Source organism: Gekko japonicus, unplaced genomic scaffold, assembly GCF_001447785.1.
Source record: "Gekko japonicus isolate JY-2015 unplaced genomic scaffold, Gekko_japonicus_V1.1 scaffold1505, whole genome shotgun sequence".
NCBI classification, from domain to species: domain Eukaryota; kingdom Metazoa; phylum Chordata; class Lepidosauria; order Squamata; family Gekkonidae; genus Gekko; species Gekko japonicus.
Window position 1 is genome coordinate 410,291 of NW_015169823.1, and position 17,903 is coordinate 428,193.

The 17,903-nt window shown below is 48.8% G+C and overlaps 1 protein-coding gene across 1 annotated transcript in view; it reads left to right on the plus strand.

Annotated features, from left to right (window-relative positions):
- The first annotated feature begins 310 nt into the window (after window positions 1–310).
- Window positions 311–17,903, plus strand: part of LOC107115501 (histamine H3 receptor-like) — a 17,832-nt gene continuing 239 nt past the window's right edge. The window contains exons 1-3 of the mRNA XM_015417221.1: window positions 311–581; window positions 11,226–11,392; window positions 17,261–17,903. The exon at window positions 17,261–17,903 is cut by the window's right edge and continues 239 nt beyond it. Of these exons, the coding sequence (XP_015272707.1) occupies window positions 311–581; window positions 11,226–11,392; window positions 17,261–17,903 (1,081 nt within the window). The remainder of the gene's footprint in view (window positions 582–11,225; window positions 11,393–17,260) is intronic.

The following is a 17,903-nucleotide window of genomic DNA, read 5'->3' on the forward strand; positions in this document are numbered from 1 at the left end:
GATTTCCTCTCCCGTCGATCTCGCTGGATCCCCTCTTTCGCTTTTTGTAAAATCCCCTCCCGTCCACCGAGCGCCTGCCGTCCCTGACTAAAGTGAGGAGCGGAGGTTGTTCAGGGACTGGGGGAGTGACTCACTCCAGCGGCTCGAGGGGGAAACTCCAGCAGCTCGCTTGGCTTTCGCCGGCGGTTCTCAGCGAAGGGATGGAGAAGCCTGTGTAAGAAAACCTCCGCTTCCCCCCCCACCCACACACACACACACGCACCACCACCACCCTGTCGACGCCGAGCCCTTTTTCTCAGCGCCTGCAGCGATGTCGGTGGAGCTGTTGGGCTTCAATGTCTCCAGCCGCTCTCCAGCCTTCCCGGGGAATGAATGCGCGGAGGGCGAGGAGCCGCACTTTCAGCACCACGGACAGTTCTCGGCGCCCGTCTCGGTCCTGCTGGCGGCGCTGATGGGGCTGGTGGTGCTGACCACGGTGCTGGGCAACGCCTTGGTGATCTTGGCCTTCGTGGTGGACAAAAGTCTGCGGACGCAAGGGAACTTCTTCTTCCTCAACTTGGCCATTGCGGATCTGCTGGTGGGTGAGTAACAGCCGAGGGGTTCCGGGGATTCCGGTAGACCTCCCTTCCCAGGAATGGGACTTGGGTCGGGAGAAGGAGAAGGGGAGCTACTACCAGCAAAGGAGATGATCGAGGCTCACAGAAGACATCCTTTCCGCTAGCTCAGCAGTTGCCCACTCTGGCTGGCTGCAGCTGGCCAGGGTTTCCGGCAGAGAAAGGGGGGTTCTAAAGACCTGTCTGAACACATGAAGCTGCCTTCTGTTGAATCCGACCACTGGTCCATCAAGGTCAGTATTGTCTACTCAGACTGGCAGCAGCTCTGATCTGTTGGTCTTTCACCTCACCTACCACCTGGTACTTTTAACTGGAGATGGTGGGGTTTGAGCCTGGGACATTCTGCATGCCAAGCAGCTGCTCAGGCACTGAGCCACAACCTCTCCAGGGCAATTGGTGGGCTACTACTGCATAAAACAGGATGAGGCGCTAGAAGGACTGCTGGTCTGACCCAGCAGGACTCCTCTTATATTCTTACCGCCAGCAACCTGAAAGGGGACAGGCTGTGGCTTCATTGTAAGTTAATTGCTTGGCGGCCAGAAGGCTCCCGGTTCATACTGCATAAAACAGGATGAGGCGCTAGATGGACTGCTGGTCTGACCTAGCAGGGCTCCTCTTATATCCTTACCGCCAACAACCTGAAAGGGGACAGGTTGTGGCTTCATGGTAAGTTATTTGCTTGGCGGCCAGAAGGCTCCCGGTTCAATCCCTGGCATCTCCAGAGAAAAGGTTCCAAGATCAAATGACGCAGAAGACCTTTGCCTGAGTCTCTCGAGTGCCGCTGCCAGTCAGAGTACACCAGAATGGTTTCGATAGTGATCTGACGCAATGTAAGACAGTTTCATGCATTTTCTATAAAACGAATATTGGGCCTCTTTGCTGAGAGTAGTCTGGGGTGGGCCCATGGTGGAGCACCTGCTTTGCATGCAGAGTCCCAGATTTGAGCTCCAGTTAGTACCAGATAGCCAGTGATTGGAAAGCCCCACACACACCTGAGACCCCAGAACACCACTGTCAGTCAGAGTAGACTATACTGATCTTGATTAATGATCAAACTTAAGGTAGCAACATGGGTTTCCTAGCAAACAAATATCTGCCCTGTTTGCCGAGTGTTGGGGGGGGGGTTGTCTTTCATGCCAAAGGTCCCAGGTTCAACCTCCAGGGGAAGAGGCTGTGGATCAGTCATAGAGGAGGAGGAGGAGATTGGATTTATACTCCGCCCTTCACTCGGAGTCTCAGAGCGGCTTACAAACTCCTTTCCCTTCCCCTCCCCACAACAGACACCCTGTGAGGTAGGTGGGGCTGAGAGAGATCTGCCAGAAACTGCTCTTTCAAGAACAGCTCTGACAGAACTACGGCTTGCCCAAGGTCATCCAGACAGGTGCAAGTGGAGGAGTGGGGAATCAAACCCGGTTCTCCCAGATTAGAGTCTGCGCACTACCTGCTTAGAGTATCTGCTTAGCATGCAGAAGGTCCCAGGTTCGATCCCCACCATCTCCAGTTCAAAAGATAATGTCGTAGGTAATGTGAAAGACCTCTGCCTGAGATCCTGGAGAGCCGCTGCCAGTCTGAGTAGACAATACTGATGGACCCATGGTCTGTTTCGGTATAAGGCAGCTTCTTGTATACGTGTCCAGTTAAAAGGATCAGGTAGCAGCAGGGGTCATTTCATAGAAAATGAGGTGCAGGAGCTCATTAGCATAACTCATTAGAATAACTTATTTGCATATGCCACACACCCTGACATCACTGGAAGTGTGTCAGAAAGCAACACCCACCGCTCAGGCTCCACTGGACTGTTTTGGATTGCTAGCTATTGGAGGGGAGAACATGGAGATCTGTCCTCGCAGAGGAGGGAGAGCTTGTACCTGAATAAAACTTGGTCTTAAAGGTGCCAGTGGACTGTTTTGGACTGGGGGGCGGGGGGGCTCTGCAACTTACCTAGCTGCTTCTTGCTCTGACTGAGGGCTGCTGGTAGCAGGGGGTGGGGCTTGTTGCATGTGCCCGCCCTCTGGGCTCTTTACTGCCGGAGCTCTGCTCCTGTGCACTCCTGCAGGAAATGACCCCTGGGTAGCAGACTGTATGAAAGACCTCTGCTTAAGACCCCAGAGAGCTACTGCCGGTCAGAGCAGACAACACTGACCTTGAATAGACCAACAGTTGGATTCATTATAAAAGGCAGCTTCATATATACTACTGAGGATGCAAGGGATAGAATCCGGGACTTTCTGCACGCAAAACATGGGCTTTATATGTGTAGAAGAAAATTTACCTCGTAGCAAGCCAGACTGTCAGTCCATCTAGCCGTGATGTCTGCTCTGGCTGGAAGACCACGCCACAGTCACAGGCACAGAAATCTTCCCCCATATACATACTACCTGGCAAGCTTTTCATTGGACACGCCGAAGAATAAATGGGCACCTCCCAATCTTCCATGATATGATGTCCCAGCCTGTTCATTCACCATAATTAGGGTTCAACATTTAGCCAGTTAATTGACTGAAATACTTTTATGGGTTAAATAGGTGCCCTGCTTGACCAAGCGGTAGATTCTTTTTTTTTAAAAAAAAAAAAGGTTTAATTATTTTTAGAAGTTGACGGGTAGTGAGGTCCTGTCTTAGAAGAGGCATTCCTTTTCCTCACACAGACAGGAAGGTAGTATTCTTCTGAAATGGAACCTACCAGGACATGGTGTGTGCATTAACTACAAACACAATACACTTGCCTCCCCCTTCAGAAATTTTGTTTTGTTCTATCAGATTTGCACTATTTTTTAACATTTGTTTTACTTTCCTGCCTGTGTCCCCAGTGGGGACCCAAAACGGCTTACATCAATCTCCTCTCCTCTGGTTTATCCTCACAACAACCCTGTGAGGTAGGTTAGGCTAAGCGTGTGTGACTGGCCCAAGGTCACCCAGCCAGCTTCCATGGCAGATTGGGGATTCAAACCTGGGTTTCCCCACTCCTGTTCCAACACTTGAACCACTACACCCTGCTGGCTCTTAGGCTAATGCCTACGATCAACTAGTTTTCATTAGCTGAATGAGGACGATAATGATGATATGCTTGAAAAGGTCAATCTAAATCGTAAAGCAATTCTGCAAGGCAAAAGTGTGATTTAAATGGGAAAAGGGTAACTATCCATGGGTTGGATCAAGACCAGACATTTCCACCGATGCCAGGATTCCACCACTACCCCCAAGCGTGATTTTGCCATTGGCCTCAGCAGCCTGAAACACCCCCTGTCATCATGTTCCTGGGGAGAGGAGACCACTGGGAACATGACTGCGGGGGCAGGGGGGGACTGCCCCAGGAAGTGGGAGGCAGGGAGGGAAATGTGCTCTGCTAGTGGGATTCCTTGCACCTGCAGAAATATCAGTCTCAATCTGAGTCACAGGGTTTGCAGAAGTCCCGGGTTCAATCCTCGGCGTCTCCAGTTAAAAGGACCGGGTAGGAGGTGATGTGAAAAATCCCCTGCCTGAGTTCCTGGAGAGCTGCTGCCAGTCTGAGGAGACCACAGATGGACCAAAGGTCAGCTGGAGGCTAAAAAACTGTGAGCCGGCTCACACCAACTCAGCTTAGAGGGAACACTGGTCTCCAGTTAAAAGGACCGGGTAGGAGGTGATGTGAAAAGTCCCCTGCCTGAGTTCCTGGAGAGCTGCTGCCAGTCTGAGGAGACCACAGATGGACCAAAGGTCTGATTCGGTAGAAGGCAGGTTCATGTGTTCAGGTGTTCAACTGGACCCACTAGTAAAGCTAGTGTGGAGAGCCAGCACAGTGTAGTGGTGAAAGTGTCGAACTAGAATCTGGGAAATCCAAGTTCGAATCGCCGCTCTACCACAGAAGCTTCCTGGGTGACCAGTGTTCCCTCTAAGCTGAGTTAGTGTGAGCTGGTTCGCAGTTTCTTAGCCTCCAGCTCACACGTTATTGTCTGAGCTCAGGAAGGGTGGCTCTGGAGCAAACTCATTTAGGCAGCAGCCAAGCCGCTCCCTTACAACTTTAATTCCGCTAGCTCACGAAGTAGGATTTTTGCTCACAGGACTCCACAGCTTAGAGGGAGCATTGGTGGGTGACCCTAGTCATCCATTCTCAGCCTGACCTGCTTTACAGGGTTGTTGTGAAGACAAAACAGAGGAGAGGAGAATGACGCGAGCGACTTTGTTTCCCCATTGAGGACAAAGGTTAAGGAAAGGTTAAGGCGCTAAGGCCTCTTTAGCTTGGAGAAACGACGACTGAGGGGTGACATGATTGAGGTTTATAAGATTATGCATGGGAAAGAGCAGGTAGAGAAAGAGGTACTTTTCTCCCTTTCTCACAATACAAGAACTCATGGGCACTCCATGAAACTGCTGAGCGGTCGGGTTAGAACGGATAAGAGGAAGTCCTTCTTCACCCAAAGAGTGATTAACACTTGGAATTCACTGCCACAGGAAGTGGTGGCGGCTACAAGCATGGATGGCTTCAAAAGGGAATTAGATAAGCATATGGAGCAGAGGTCCATCAGTGGCTATTAGCCACAAGGTATAGATAGGGGCTCTGGGGCAAGTGATGCTCTGTCTTCTTGGTACTTGGGGGGGGGTCAAAGTGGGAGGGCTTCTAATGTCCTGGCCCCACTGGTGGACCTCCTGATGGCACTGGTATTTCTGGCCACTGTGTGATACAGAGTGTTGGACTGTTTGGGCCTTTGGCCTGATCCAACATTGGCGTCTCTTATGTTCTTATGTTAAGGCAGGATATGAAGTAAAAGTTGGACTGGAAAGCTAGTTAAGGCAGAGATGGTGGGGGGGGGGTTGTCACTTCCAGCATCACTCACTCATCAGTAAAAAGTGAATAATGACTTATCTCGCTGGGGTATTGTGAGGACAAATAAGAGGGGAAAGCATTGGGGGGGGTCTGTTAAATAAACAATCAACAGCAGAAAATATTATTAATGTCCACTCGGTTTGGGGAAAACGTTAAGCTTAAATGACTTCAGGCAAATGACAAAGTGCTTAAAAGCTGCCATTTGTTTTCTTTGGCCGTCTAAATGGGTTGCAATATCCGGATGCAGGAAGGCCTTCTCTCCCCTTTCAGGTTTGCTCAGTCGGGAGCTGGTTGCTCACCTGCTGGGTAAAGCGTGAAAGCCTCCGGCTGGTTGCCACATCTGAGCAAGCGTGAAATGAAATCCTGGGGTGAGAGAGGCTTCCCCGGGCTGTTTCAGAGAGGCATAAGAAGAAGAGAAGAACAGATTGGATTTATACCCCGCCCTTCACTACCTGAAGGAGTCTCAGAGTGGCTTACAAGCCCCTTTCCCTGCCCCTCCCTGTGAGGTAGGTGGGGCTGAGAGAGCTCTTTTGAGAACTGCTCTTGAGAGAACAGCTCTGAGAGAACTTATGACTGACTCAAGGTCACACCAGCAGCTGCATGTGGAGGAGTGGGGAATCAAACCCGGTTCTCCAGATTAGAGTCCATGCTCCTAACCACTACACCCAACTGGCTCTCAACCGTGGGTAGCCATGTAGTTGAGTCAAGTCCAGTAGCATATGAATAGAGACCAACAAGACGGTCGTTCCTGTTTGTATCTGATGAAGAGAGCTCTGATTCTTAAAAGCTGGAAAGACTCATTGGTTTCTGAGGGGGCTACTGGACTGAAATCTAGCTGTTCTTTTGGCTTAGGGACCAAGTCGCACGCTGCCGCTGGACTATATATTGTGTCAGCCTGTTCATATTTTGCAGGGTAAGAATAGTTTCAGGGAAAGGGTTCTTTTCTCCCCTATACATATGCCAGGGAGTGGAGTCAACAGTCTATCAAGATAGTTCTGGAGGATAGCCCTGTGGAACAGCTGGATTCGAGTCTAGTAGCACCTTGGATTGGAGACCCACAAGATTTTTTGGGTATGAGCTTTCAAGAGTCAAAGCTCCCTTCGTGAGATATCAGTAGGAATACAGATGTTACTTGTATCTGATGAAGGGACCTTTGAGCCAGTTTGGTGTAGTGGTTAAGTGCGCGGAGTCTAATCTGGGAGAACCGGGTTTGATTCCCCACTCCTCCACTTTCACCTGGCTGGATGACCTTGGGCAAGCCATAACTCTGGCACAGCTGTTCTTGAAAAAGAGCAGTTTCTGTCAGAGCTCTCTCAGCCCCACCTACCTCACAGGGTGTCTGTTGTCATCTTCATGATCACTATGACCAAAAGTAAGGAGATAAATTAGTAGTACTGTGTTCAGTTAAGCCTTACACTCCTCAATTACTGAAATATTTCTTCTTCTTTTTTTATAAATTTATTTTCAGTTTTCATTAAAAACATATTCCTTTCAGTCATATACAAATCATAACCAGGCGATCATTTGTATTTAACATTATCTGTCTTTAACTAGCCATTATATAATACTATTATAGCTTACATATCTTCAACCATTCATAGATTTCCCCCCACCTATCCCAGAAAAGCTCCTCCGATTTGTTTAAGAGCGTGAACTCTAATCTGGGAGAATCAGGGTTGATTCTCTACTCCTCCACAGGCAGCTGCTGGCGTGACCTTGGGTCAGTCACAAGTTCTCTCAGAGCTGTTCTCTCACGAGCAGTTCTCAAAAGAGCTCTCTCAGCCCCGCCTACCTCACAGGGTGTCTGTTGTGGGCAGGGGAGGGGAAAGGAGATCGTAAGCTGCTCTGAGACTTCCTTCTGGTAAGTGAAGGGCGGGGTATGAATTCAATCTCCTCCTCCTCCTCCTCCTCTTCTTCTTTATTGTTGGTCTGTCTGTGTTTTGCAGAATAACAATAGTTTCAGCAAAGGGTTTATTTCTCCCCCATACATATACCAGGGAGGGGAGGGGAGGAGTCACTTCACAGTCATGTCAAGTTGGCAGGGAATCACGGTGCTCATTTGGAGGTCACAAAAATATGCCCGTTCCTATTTATGAGGAGTGTAGAACTAACTCTTCAGTGTAGCAGGTGACCTTCATTCATGACACTTCTTTGGTGGTGGAGGGAAACTGCCCTCAAGTCACAGCTGACTAACGGTGACCCTGTAGGGTTAAAAATATATATGTAGTCTTATTTTAAGAACAATAACCACAATGTGTATTTATAACAATAAAAAGGAGTTGAATCATAAAATAACAACAACAACAACAATAGTTCCAAAGTGTCTCAGTCAGTACAACAGGTCAAGTATGATGCAGAATAAAAACATCAAACTCAGTGACAGTCTAACCATGCATAGGCAAGAGATGTTCAGAGATGATTTGCCATTGACTGCCTCCAGAGCCAGTTTGGTGTAGTGGTTAAGTGTGCGGACTCTAATCTGGGAGAACCGGGTTTGAGTCCCCCACTCCTCCACTTGCACCTGCTGATGTGACCTTGGGTCAGTCACAAGCTCTGGCACAGCTGTCCTTGAAAAAGAGCAGTTTGTGTCAGAGTTCTCTCAGCCCCACCCACCTCACAGGGTGTCTGTTGTGGGGAGGGGAAGGGAAAGGAGTTTGTAAGCCACTCTGAGACACCTTTGGGTAGTGAAGGGCGGTGTATAAATCCAATCTCTTCTCTTCTTCTTCTTCTTCTCCACGTCACAACTCTGGTATTCCTTGGTGGTCTTCTATCCAAATACTACCCAGGGCCGACCCAATTTAGTTTCCAAATAGCCCGAGATCAGACTAGCCTGGGCTATTCAGGTCAGAGCCGACAGCTGCTTAAGGATGTGAAATTTAACAGTGCTATGAGGATTTAGCAAAAATCACCTTGCAGAAGGCTATGGGTCTAATCTTTATTAACTGAGAGGCTAGTCTGTCTTCTTCAGATTAAGGCCCACATGAGTTACACCACAATCTGCATCTCCTTTTGCTGTTTTGTGTAAGAGCAACACATTAGAACAGATAAAAAGGAAGTACTTCTTCACCCAAAGAGTGATTAACACATGGAATTCACTGCCACAGGAGGTGGTGGCGGCTACAAGCATGGATGGCTTCAAAAGGGAATTAGATAGGCATATGGAGCAGAGGTCCATCAGTGGCTATTAGCCACAAGGTATAGATAGGGACTCTGGGGCAAGTGATGCTCTGTCTTCTTGGTACTTGGGGGGGCTAACAGTGGGAGGGCTTCTAATGTCCTGGCCCCACTGGTGGACCTCCTGATGGCACCTGGTATTTTTGGCCACTGTGTGACAGAGTGTTGGACTAGATGGGCCTTTGGCCTGATCCAACATTGGCGTCTCTTATGTTCTTATATTCTTATCTCTCTGAGCCCAGTACAAGCTTGTACACACTCACACCCACAATGCAACACATCCACAGTTCTCAAAGGGAGAATACAAAAGTTGTGAGTGGGTCACAAGTGGTTAGAGTGGTAGACCCAGGATCTGGGAGTTCCAGCTTCCACTCCACCGTGGAAGATCACTAGATGACTTTGGACCCATCACTCACTCTGCTGTTTCAGGAACAAAACGGAGGAGGGAGGAATGGTAAGCTGCTTTTGAGTCCCCATTGGGGAGAAAAGCAGGGTCTAAATGAAACAGCATTTTTAAAAGGTCAGGATGGGTAGCTGTGTCTGTCCGTAGCAGTAGAAACGAGCAAGACTCCAGTAGCACCGTAAAGTTGTGAATGGGATGGTTGTGAATGGTTGTGTGAGTGTATATGTGTATGGCTGTAGATCACTGAAATGATTGCATCTTTAATTTCGTTGTACTGTGTACAATGACAATAAAATATATTATTATTAAGACTAAAAAAAAATGTGGCAGGGTGTGAGGTTTCGTGAGTCACTGCTCACTTCTTCAGGTATCTTTGCAAGTAGATTACCAAAATTTACAGTACGTTTAGAAGTAACTCCCACGTCAAAAAGTCTAGGAACCACTTCTTATGAAACTATCCTGCTTTAGGCCTCAGGAAGTGGTATTCATTCCACACACACACACCATGTTTCTATGTACCCTGTTTTAGGGGACCCCCCCCCCCCTCAAAGAATGAGACAGTTATACAAATGAAGAAGCCAGATACAGAGAGCACCAGATAGCTGTCTGGTTTTGCTTTTTTTTTTTACCCTGTGTTTCAGCAAGAGCAGTTCCACTTGCTAAATTCCTTGCTCTAACTCAGACATGAGGTTAAAGAATCCTTGAGATATCTACCCCAGTACACAGGGCATGGCTAAATACCTACGTGGTTTAGATCAGGGGTGTCAAGCATGCAGTCTGTGGGCTGGATCTGGCCCCCACAGAGCTTGTATGCAGCCTGCAAGCAACTGGCTGTTGTCTGCCTCCTTCTGTCTCATAATTTGCTTTGCCAGGCTCTTTCAATCACACAGGAGCTACAGAGCAAAGCCTCTCTTCCCTCCATTGGCTGGGGCTCCTCCTCCCTTGAGGAGGAAGAGAAGGGAAAGGAAGGGAGGGAGGGGAAGAGTGAGAGGTTGCTTCACCAGGCTCTCTCAATCACACAGCAGAGCTACAGAGCCAAATCTTCCTTCCATTGGCTGAGGCTCTTCCCCCTCCTTGTTCCTGGAAGGGGAAGGAGGGGAAGAGCCAGAGCTTCCTTTGCTCAGTCCCCTCAGTTATACCAGAGAGATACAGAGCACCTTCAAGACCAACACAGTTTTATTCAAGGTATGAGCTTTTTGTCGTGCTAGAGAGAGAGTGTGTGTGTGTGTGTGTTTTGTTGGGCTTGCTATGCCAGGGCTCTCTTGGGTGCAACTGGGTTCCCCTCCTCTTTTCCACTGTATTCATGCCCTCCTGATCCATTCTCTCTCAGAAGAAAAGCAATGTGAACTATTTAGATGAGGAATAACAACAAGCCAGTGAGGTAGATTAGGCTGAGAGTGTGTGTCCAGACCACGTTCATCCAGCACATTTCCTTTGTAGATGGGAGATTTTGAACTTAGGCTTCCCAGATAGTAGGCTGATACTGCCCACTATACATTGCTGTCTCTATTCTTGCACTGCCACATAAGAATTGTAGTTATTTCTCTGGGGAAGACTATAGTTTTGTAGACAAGCACATAGCCCTCCGTCTGTGTCATGTTCCCTTTACACATTCTTGACTAGCACATGAAGCAACTTATGCATTAAAGGTCACAATGCCCAGCCATTTCATGTTTTCCTCTGGGTCTTAGGCTGAAAGCATTAACCATGAGATTTCTGTAATGATGTCAATAAATCATAAGTAAGTTTGCAGCAGCAATACCTGAACAGCATACTCAAGACTGCTACAGCACAGACATTGTCTCCAGATTTTGATGCAATAATTCAGAGCAAGATGTATCAGTTATAAGAGACTTAAATAAATAAAATATTGCAAGAGTGCTAATGTTTTAAGCATGTTTTTAAGTTTTAAAAAATTGTGTTTGTCTATGTCCTTTATAAAGTTTATATCTCTGCTATCTGGCATTACATTTTATGACACACATGGCCCGGCCCGACAAAGTCTCATTTATGTCAGATCCGGCCCTCATAACAAATGAGTTCAACACCCCTGGTTTAGATTAAAAGTCAGCTCAAATGTGCAGACGCTGGTACAGGACACGGAACTGCGCCAACCGTGAGCTTACATCTGTAGAGCAGAAGTTGCATGTATGAAAATGCCTTCGTTATCAAAGCCGGGCATAGGCTGGGACAAATTGACTGATGGCGATTTGTCCGTTCCGTGTCTACAGGTGGATTTTGCATCCCCCTCTACATCCCTTACATCTTGACGGGGGAATGGAAGTTTGGGAAAGGCTTGTGCAAGCTCTGGTTGGTGGTGGATTACCTGGTGTGCACGGCCTCGGTTTTCAACATCGTCTTGATCAGCTTTGACAGGTTCATCTCAGTCACCAAAGCGGTAAGAGAATTTACAGTCTGTTGAACAATACGTCTGACGCCAAGCCTCCTACACTGTTTCCGACAAGGGCTGATCGCGTGTCCAAAGGAAGGATAGTAGGTATTTGTGCATCGCACAGATACTAAGAGAGCCACCCGGCATGTGTTTTCTTCTTCATTGACGCCAACACCTTATCAATCATCTAATTATTAACATTCTGTGAATCCTGGTACCGTTTTCTTATAATTCCATGAAGTCTCAGCTGACTTATGGTGACCCCGCCCCCTCCTAAGGTTTTCCAGGCAAGAGATGAACAGAGGAGGTTTGCTATTGCCTGCCTCTGCGTAGCAGCCCCGGACTTCCTTGGAGGTCTCCCGTCCAGGTACTAACCAGGGCCAATTCTGATCAGCTTCCAAGATCAGATGAGATCAGGCTAGCCTGGGCTATCCAGGTCAAGGTACCATTGTCATTTTTTCCCCCATCAAGTCACAGCTGACCTATGGTGACCCTGTGGGGTCAACGGCAGAAGTGGTTTGCCATCGCCTGCCTCTGCATCACAACCCTGGGCTTCCTTGGTGGTCTCCCATCCAAATACTAACCAGGGCTGACCCTGCTTAGCTTCTGAGATCCGACAAGATCAGGTTAGTCTAGGCTAGCCAGGTCAAAGGCTATTGCCAGCACCATTGCAGAATTACCCTCCCCCCCATTTCATTAGTACCCAAGTGGTTTGGATGACCTTTAGGGAACCCCGAGGAGGGGCATAGCTTCCATGGATGCCAAGTTCACTTTAGACTACTGAGCAGACAAGTTTGTTCAGGTGTCTTCTGTGAAAGCAACTGGTTTTTTATTATATTCCTCTTCTTTTCCCCACTGCTTTGAGTCACAGTGCCACTCCGTTTTCCTTTTAATGTGCACAGCCTCTGTGATAACAAGAGACATGCAGAGCAGCTTTGATATCGCTTTGGGAAATATCCCAACACCACACATACACACGCGCACCAGCCCCGTGACAGACACACAAGATCAGAACACGAAGTTGCTGAAGTGCTCCGCTTTTGCCCACACGCAATTAGTGCTCGGGCACAAAGAGAGCCCTGAGAAGTCACTTATGGAAGGAAGAGATGCGCTGAATTTTTAAGAGCCTGCTTGAACTCGCCGGTGCCGTCACCTGCGGCGAAGGAATCAGCCAACTAATTAAAGCTAGCATGAAACCCACCTCTCCGCACATACACAATCAACACTGGGACTTCCTGGGCCCCCACCTTTCAAAGCACACCTGCCACCGTTCCATACCTGTCAACAGCCCACGCCGCCTCCTGTTTTGAACCTCCCGTGAGTCCACCCCCCCTTTCCAGTCATACCCAGCCAGCCTCAATAAGTCAGTCTCTCTCCCTTCAGCTACTCAAGACTGCAGATTCCAATGAGGGTAGCTGTGTTAATCTGCTGCAGCAGAAACCAACCTGATTTATCAAAGCAGTGTACGTTTGTGGGCTGAGTCCCACTTCAGGCACTGAGTTGTAGGGCCCTCAGCATTGCCCCAAGCCCCCACTTCCTCCAGGTTGGGGGCTACCACCTAGAACAAAAATATATTGTCTCCCCAGCTTCATACTTGTCAAAACCTGGACATTCCACCCTTTTCTATGGCCCGTTGTAATATTCTTCCCTCAGAAGTGTTGGGGGGGAGCCCTACAGAAAGACACTGATGGCCGAGCGAGGTCTGCCTGTGCGGATACGACCACACATATTCTGCTTAGTTGCAGGTATTACAATCAAATACGAGCTAGATTTATTCGGCCCTAGACAGGAAATATTTTTCAGGTTGCTCGAATATTGTAAGAAGCAATATGCTCCTATCGGATTCTAATCCAGAGATCATGTTGCCGTGTGCCAGTTTTAGCAGCGGCCTACAGAATTCATAAGCAGTACGTACAGGTGTGGTACAGGTATAGATTGTATGATATTTCATTCTAATTATTTGTAAATGTTTCGATTTTGTTCTGTTTCGATGTCAGCATCCAAATTTTCAGTTTCTGATATATTGGGACTGTTTTGTCCTGGTTACGAACTGTAAGAAAGCAAGGATGAGGTTGGGGGGAAGGAGGGGGGGCCTGGTGACCAGCATTTTCCTACACCCCAGACCTTGGTTCTTGCTGCTGTATATTGGGATATCCATCTTTTGTCTGTTTGTGAACCACTTGGGCTGTGGGAGGGAGCACAGAAAGCGACCTTATACAGAATGAGATCGTTGGTCCTTCTCACACCATTACGTAGCTCTAAGTAGACTTACTGCAGATTCAGGTGGGTAGCCGTGTTGGTTTGAAGGAACAGAACAAAGTTTGGGTCCAGTGGCACCTCTAAGACCAACATAGGCTGCGGTCACACGCAGCATTAGCCACGCTACAGAGACGGAAGATAGGCGGATTTTCCGGGCGCGATCACACCGCAACATTTGGGAAGCGTAGAGCTCCCGTGGCGAATCCGAGGCTTCCCACCAAAGATGCGGAGTTAAAAACTAGTACTTCCGAGGTACTAGTTTACAGAAACCGCGGGGCAAGGGCTGGCATCTGATCGCGTTTCCGGTGGTGGCATCCGGAGTCCGCCCATGTCCCTTCACAAACAGGTTTTTTCCCCCAAGTCTCCACAAGATGTGCACAAGCACCCAACGGCGTATGTGCACAAAGAGGAAAGCGAAAGTGCCGTTTCAGCTTAAAAACAAATAAATGACCCCGTTTGTCATGGCAGCGGCGCCTAGCCATTGCTGGTGTGATCACGCCGTGCCGCTTCTTTGCCACGCTGCAGGATAGTCGGTTGATTGCCACCCTCGTTTACCTGCCGGCACAGGGGGACGGACCCGTGGTGTCCCGCTGGCTCATCTGATCGTGTAATCGCGGATCAAACTGTGCCGGGGCAAATAGCCATGCCTCCCCCCCCCCCGCGTTATCCGGCCCGTGTGACTGGGGCCTTAGTTTAATTCTGGGTGTAAGTTTTTGTGTGCACTCACACTTCTTCAAATACAGAGTTAGTATACACAGGATTACACAGTAAGTGCACGAGCTAGGGCCTTCCAAGCGGTTTCCCAAACCCTCCTTACTTGAGATGTTTTCAGCTGGAGATGGCAGAGATTGAACCTGGGACCTTCTGCACGCAAAGCAGATGCTCTACCACTGAACCACAGCCCACTCCATTGATGAAAGAGGCTCACTATAAAGATGAGAACCAATGGTAGTAGACTATGTCAATCTGGAAGAAAGCCCCCCCCCCAAATACATACATTTGGCCAGTTTGGTGTAGTGGTTAAGTGCGCGGACTCTGATCTGGAAGAACCGGGTTTGATTCCCCATGCCTCCACTCGTAGCTGCTGGATGACCTTGGGCAAGCCATAGATCTGTCAGAGCTGTCCTTGAAAGGGCAGTTCTCGAGAGAGCTCTCTCAGCCCCACCTACCTCACAGGGTGTCTGTGGTGGGGAGGGGAAGGGAAAGGAGTGTGTAAGCCGCTCTGAGGCTCCGAGTGAAGGGTGGGGTATAAATCCAATCTCTTCTTCACATCATGTTCCCTTCATCTTAGGCCCAATCAAAGAGCAGTGATGCTTTCCTTCCTGTTAAGTGGCAACCCCTGCCTTTGAGGCATCAACAGCCATTAAGACAATTCCAGCACCTCTATCAGACCTATTTGCCTTGCATTGCTGCCCACTAATCTCAAAGTAATGGAAAGGAGGAGAAGCGCATAAATATCAAGAATGAATGTTGGTATATACAGAACAGGAATGATGGTCACATTGGACCAGGCATGCTCATCTGTGGCCACCAGACTTTGGAATTCCCTTCCTAAAGACACCTGTCTTCCCCGTCTAGGGAGGAGAAAGTGGATAGAGGGAGCTTCCCCACCACCACCACTCCTATAACAGTAGGATTCGGGGGCACCCAATGAAATTGTTGGGAAAGTGGCTCCAGGCAGACCAAAGGAAACACTTCTTTACTCAATGAGTAATTAAACTTTGGAAGGGAAAGTAGCATGCTATAGCCCAATTCTTGACAGATCTCGGAAGCTAAACTAGGTCGGTACTTGGACGGGAGACCACCAAGGAAGGCTCTGCAGAGGCAGGCCATGGCAAACCCCCTCTGCTTCTCACTTGCCTTAAAAGCCTCTTGCTGGGGTCGCCATGTGTCGGCTGTGACTTGGCGGCACTTTACGCACACAATTAAGCTGTGCACTTCACTGCCGGGGGAGGTAGTGATGGCCACAAGGACAGAGAGCTTGAAAAGTCGGTGAAACTGATTTCATGGAGGAGAGGTATGTTAATGGCTACTAGACACGAAGGCACCAAGCCTCTGAATACCCTTCTAGAAGGCGGCAGCAGGGGGTGCTGAGGAGTTGCTACATGAAACAAGATGCTGGACTGGATGGGGACCACTGGCGTGATGCAACACAGCTCTTCTTAATGTTGGTGAAAAGGGCCATCCTTATGGCAACCCCGTAGGGTTTTCAAGGCAAGAGACATTCAGAGGTGGTTTGCCACTTGCCTGCCTCTGCTTAGACTTCCTTGGTGGTCTCCCATCCCAATAGTAACCAGGGCCAACCCTGCTTAGCTTTCGAGATCTACAGAGCTGCAAAAGCAGTTTTATTCTGCCTACTGGTAGGTGAACTGAATTGATTGCTGTCACGGGGTAATTTTATTTCCCTGCTGCTGACTCTTCATGTGTATTGTTTCTTTAGTCATTGTCAACCGTCATCCGTTTTGGTTCAGCGACTCCCCATTGCCTTTTGGTTCCGAAAGGGGTGATTCATCATTTTTGTATATATATGCATTTATGCATGCTTCCCTTGAGCTATTTCAATAGAAAGATTGATAAAAATCATTTCAATAAATACAGATTAAATACTTTCAGAGGGTAGGTATGCTGATCTGCAGTAGGAGAGCTAGATTTAACTCCAGTAGCCCCTTAGAGACCAACAGTATCATCAGCATCTGCCCTGACCTGGATAGCCCAGGCAAGCTTGATCTTGTCAGATCTCGGAAGCTAAGCAGGGCTGACTCTGGCAAGTAATTGGAAGGGTGGCCTCCAAGGAATACCAGGGCCGGGACGCAGAGGAATGTAATACGGGCCACCTCTCTGAAATGTCCCAGCCCCCCACTAGGCATCGCCAGAACTCATTATGACTTCCAGGCTTGCAAGCACATACACAGAGAGAGAGAGACACACACAAATACTCACCAATATGTATGTACGTATGTATAAAGGGACAGAGAGATAGATCAGGGTCTAAGGTTTCAAGAGTCAAAGTTCCCTTCACCAGATATGATAGTAACTGATGAAGGGGGCTTTGAGCCTCAAATGAACATAAGAACATAAGAGAAGCCAATGTCGGGTCAGGCCAATGGCCCATCCAGTCCAACACTCTGTCACACAGTGGCCAGAAATACCAGGTGCCATCAGGAGGTCCAGCAGTGGGGCCAGGGCACTAGAAGCCCTCCCACTGTTGACCTCCCCCCAAGCACCAAGACTACAGTGCATCACTTGCCCCAGACTGAGAGTTCCTATCTATACCTTGCGGCTAATAGCCACTGATGGACCTCTGCTCTACATGTTTATCCAATTCCCTCTTGAAGCCATCCATACTTGTAGCCCCCACCACCTCCTGTGGCAGCGAATGCCTATACCCTGATAATCATGTTGGTCTCCGAAGTGCTATGGGACGTCAGTCTCACAGATTAAATATTTATTTATTTATTTATTTATTTTGATTTCTTAACCACCCTTCCCCGCTTGCCCATGGAAATGGCAAGCAATACAGCACCTCTCTAGGCATTCCCGCTTTGGGATAGATTAGGCCAATCCTATTCAAATGCCTGATATATATTTTTCCCCCTCCCCCACCTCTTCTCCTAGGTCAGTTACCGAGCTCAGAAGGGGATGACCCGGAATGCGGTGGTCAAAATGGTGATGGTGTGGGTGGCGGCCTTCCTCCTCTACGGCCCCGCCATCATCAGCTGGGAGTACATTGCCCAGCGCAGCATCCTTCCTGAGAGAGAGTGCTACGCAGAGTTCTTCTACAACTGGTACTTCCTCATGATCGCCTCCACCATCGAGTTCTTCACCCCCTTCATCAGCGTCACCTTCTTCAACCTCAGCATCTACTTCAACATCCGGAAGCGGACGCCCACCCGAACAGGGAGCCTCCCGCCGGGCCGAGAGGACGGCGAACTGCGCTCCCAAGGGAAGAAGCGCGAACACGCCGTATTTTTCGTCAAACCGAACAGGAGAAGAAACCAGAGGAGGGCCGACAGCCTCTCACCAGCTAGGCCGGCAGTCTTCGGGCTCGATGGACGCCATTCGGAGAGGCCGTCCGTAGACTTTAACATCACTCAAGACCTCCCGCCTTTACAAGTGGACGTCCAGACCAAGTCACCGTGGGACAGTTTCTACAAAGCTCTCGAGAGCATTTCCAGCGCCACCAAGAGGACAGAGGTGGCCAACACCATGGCTAGCCGGTTCCGGCTTTCCCGGGATAAAAGGATCGCCAAATCCTTAG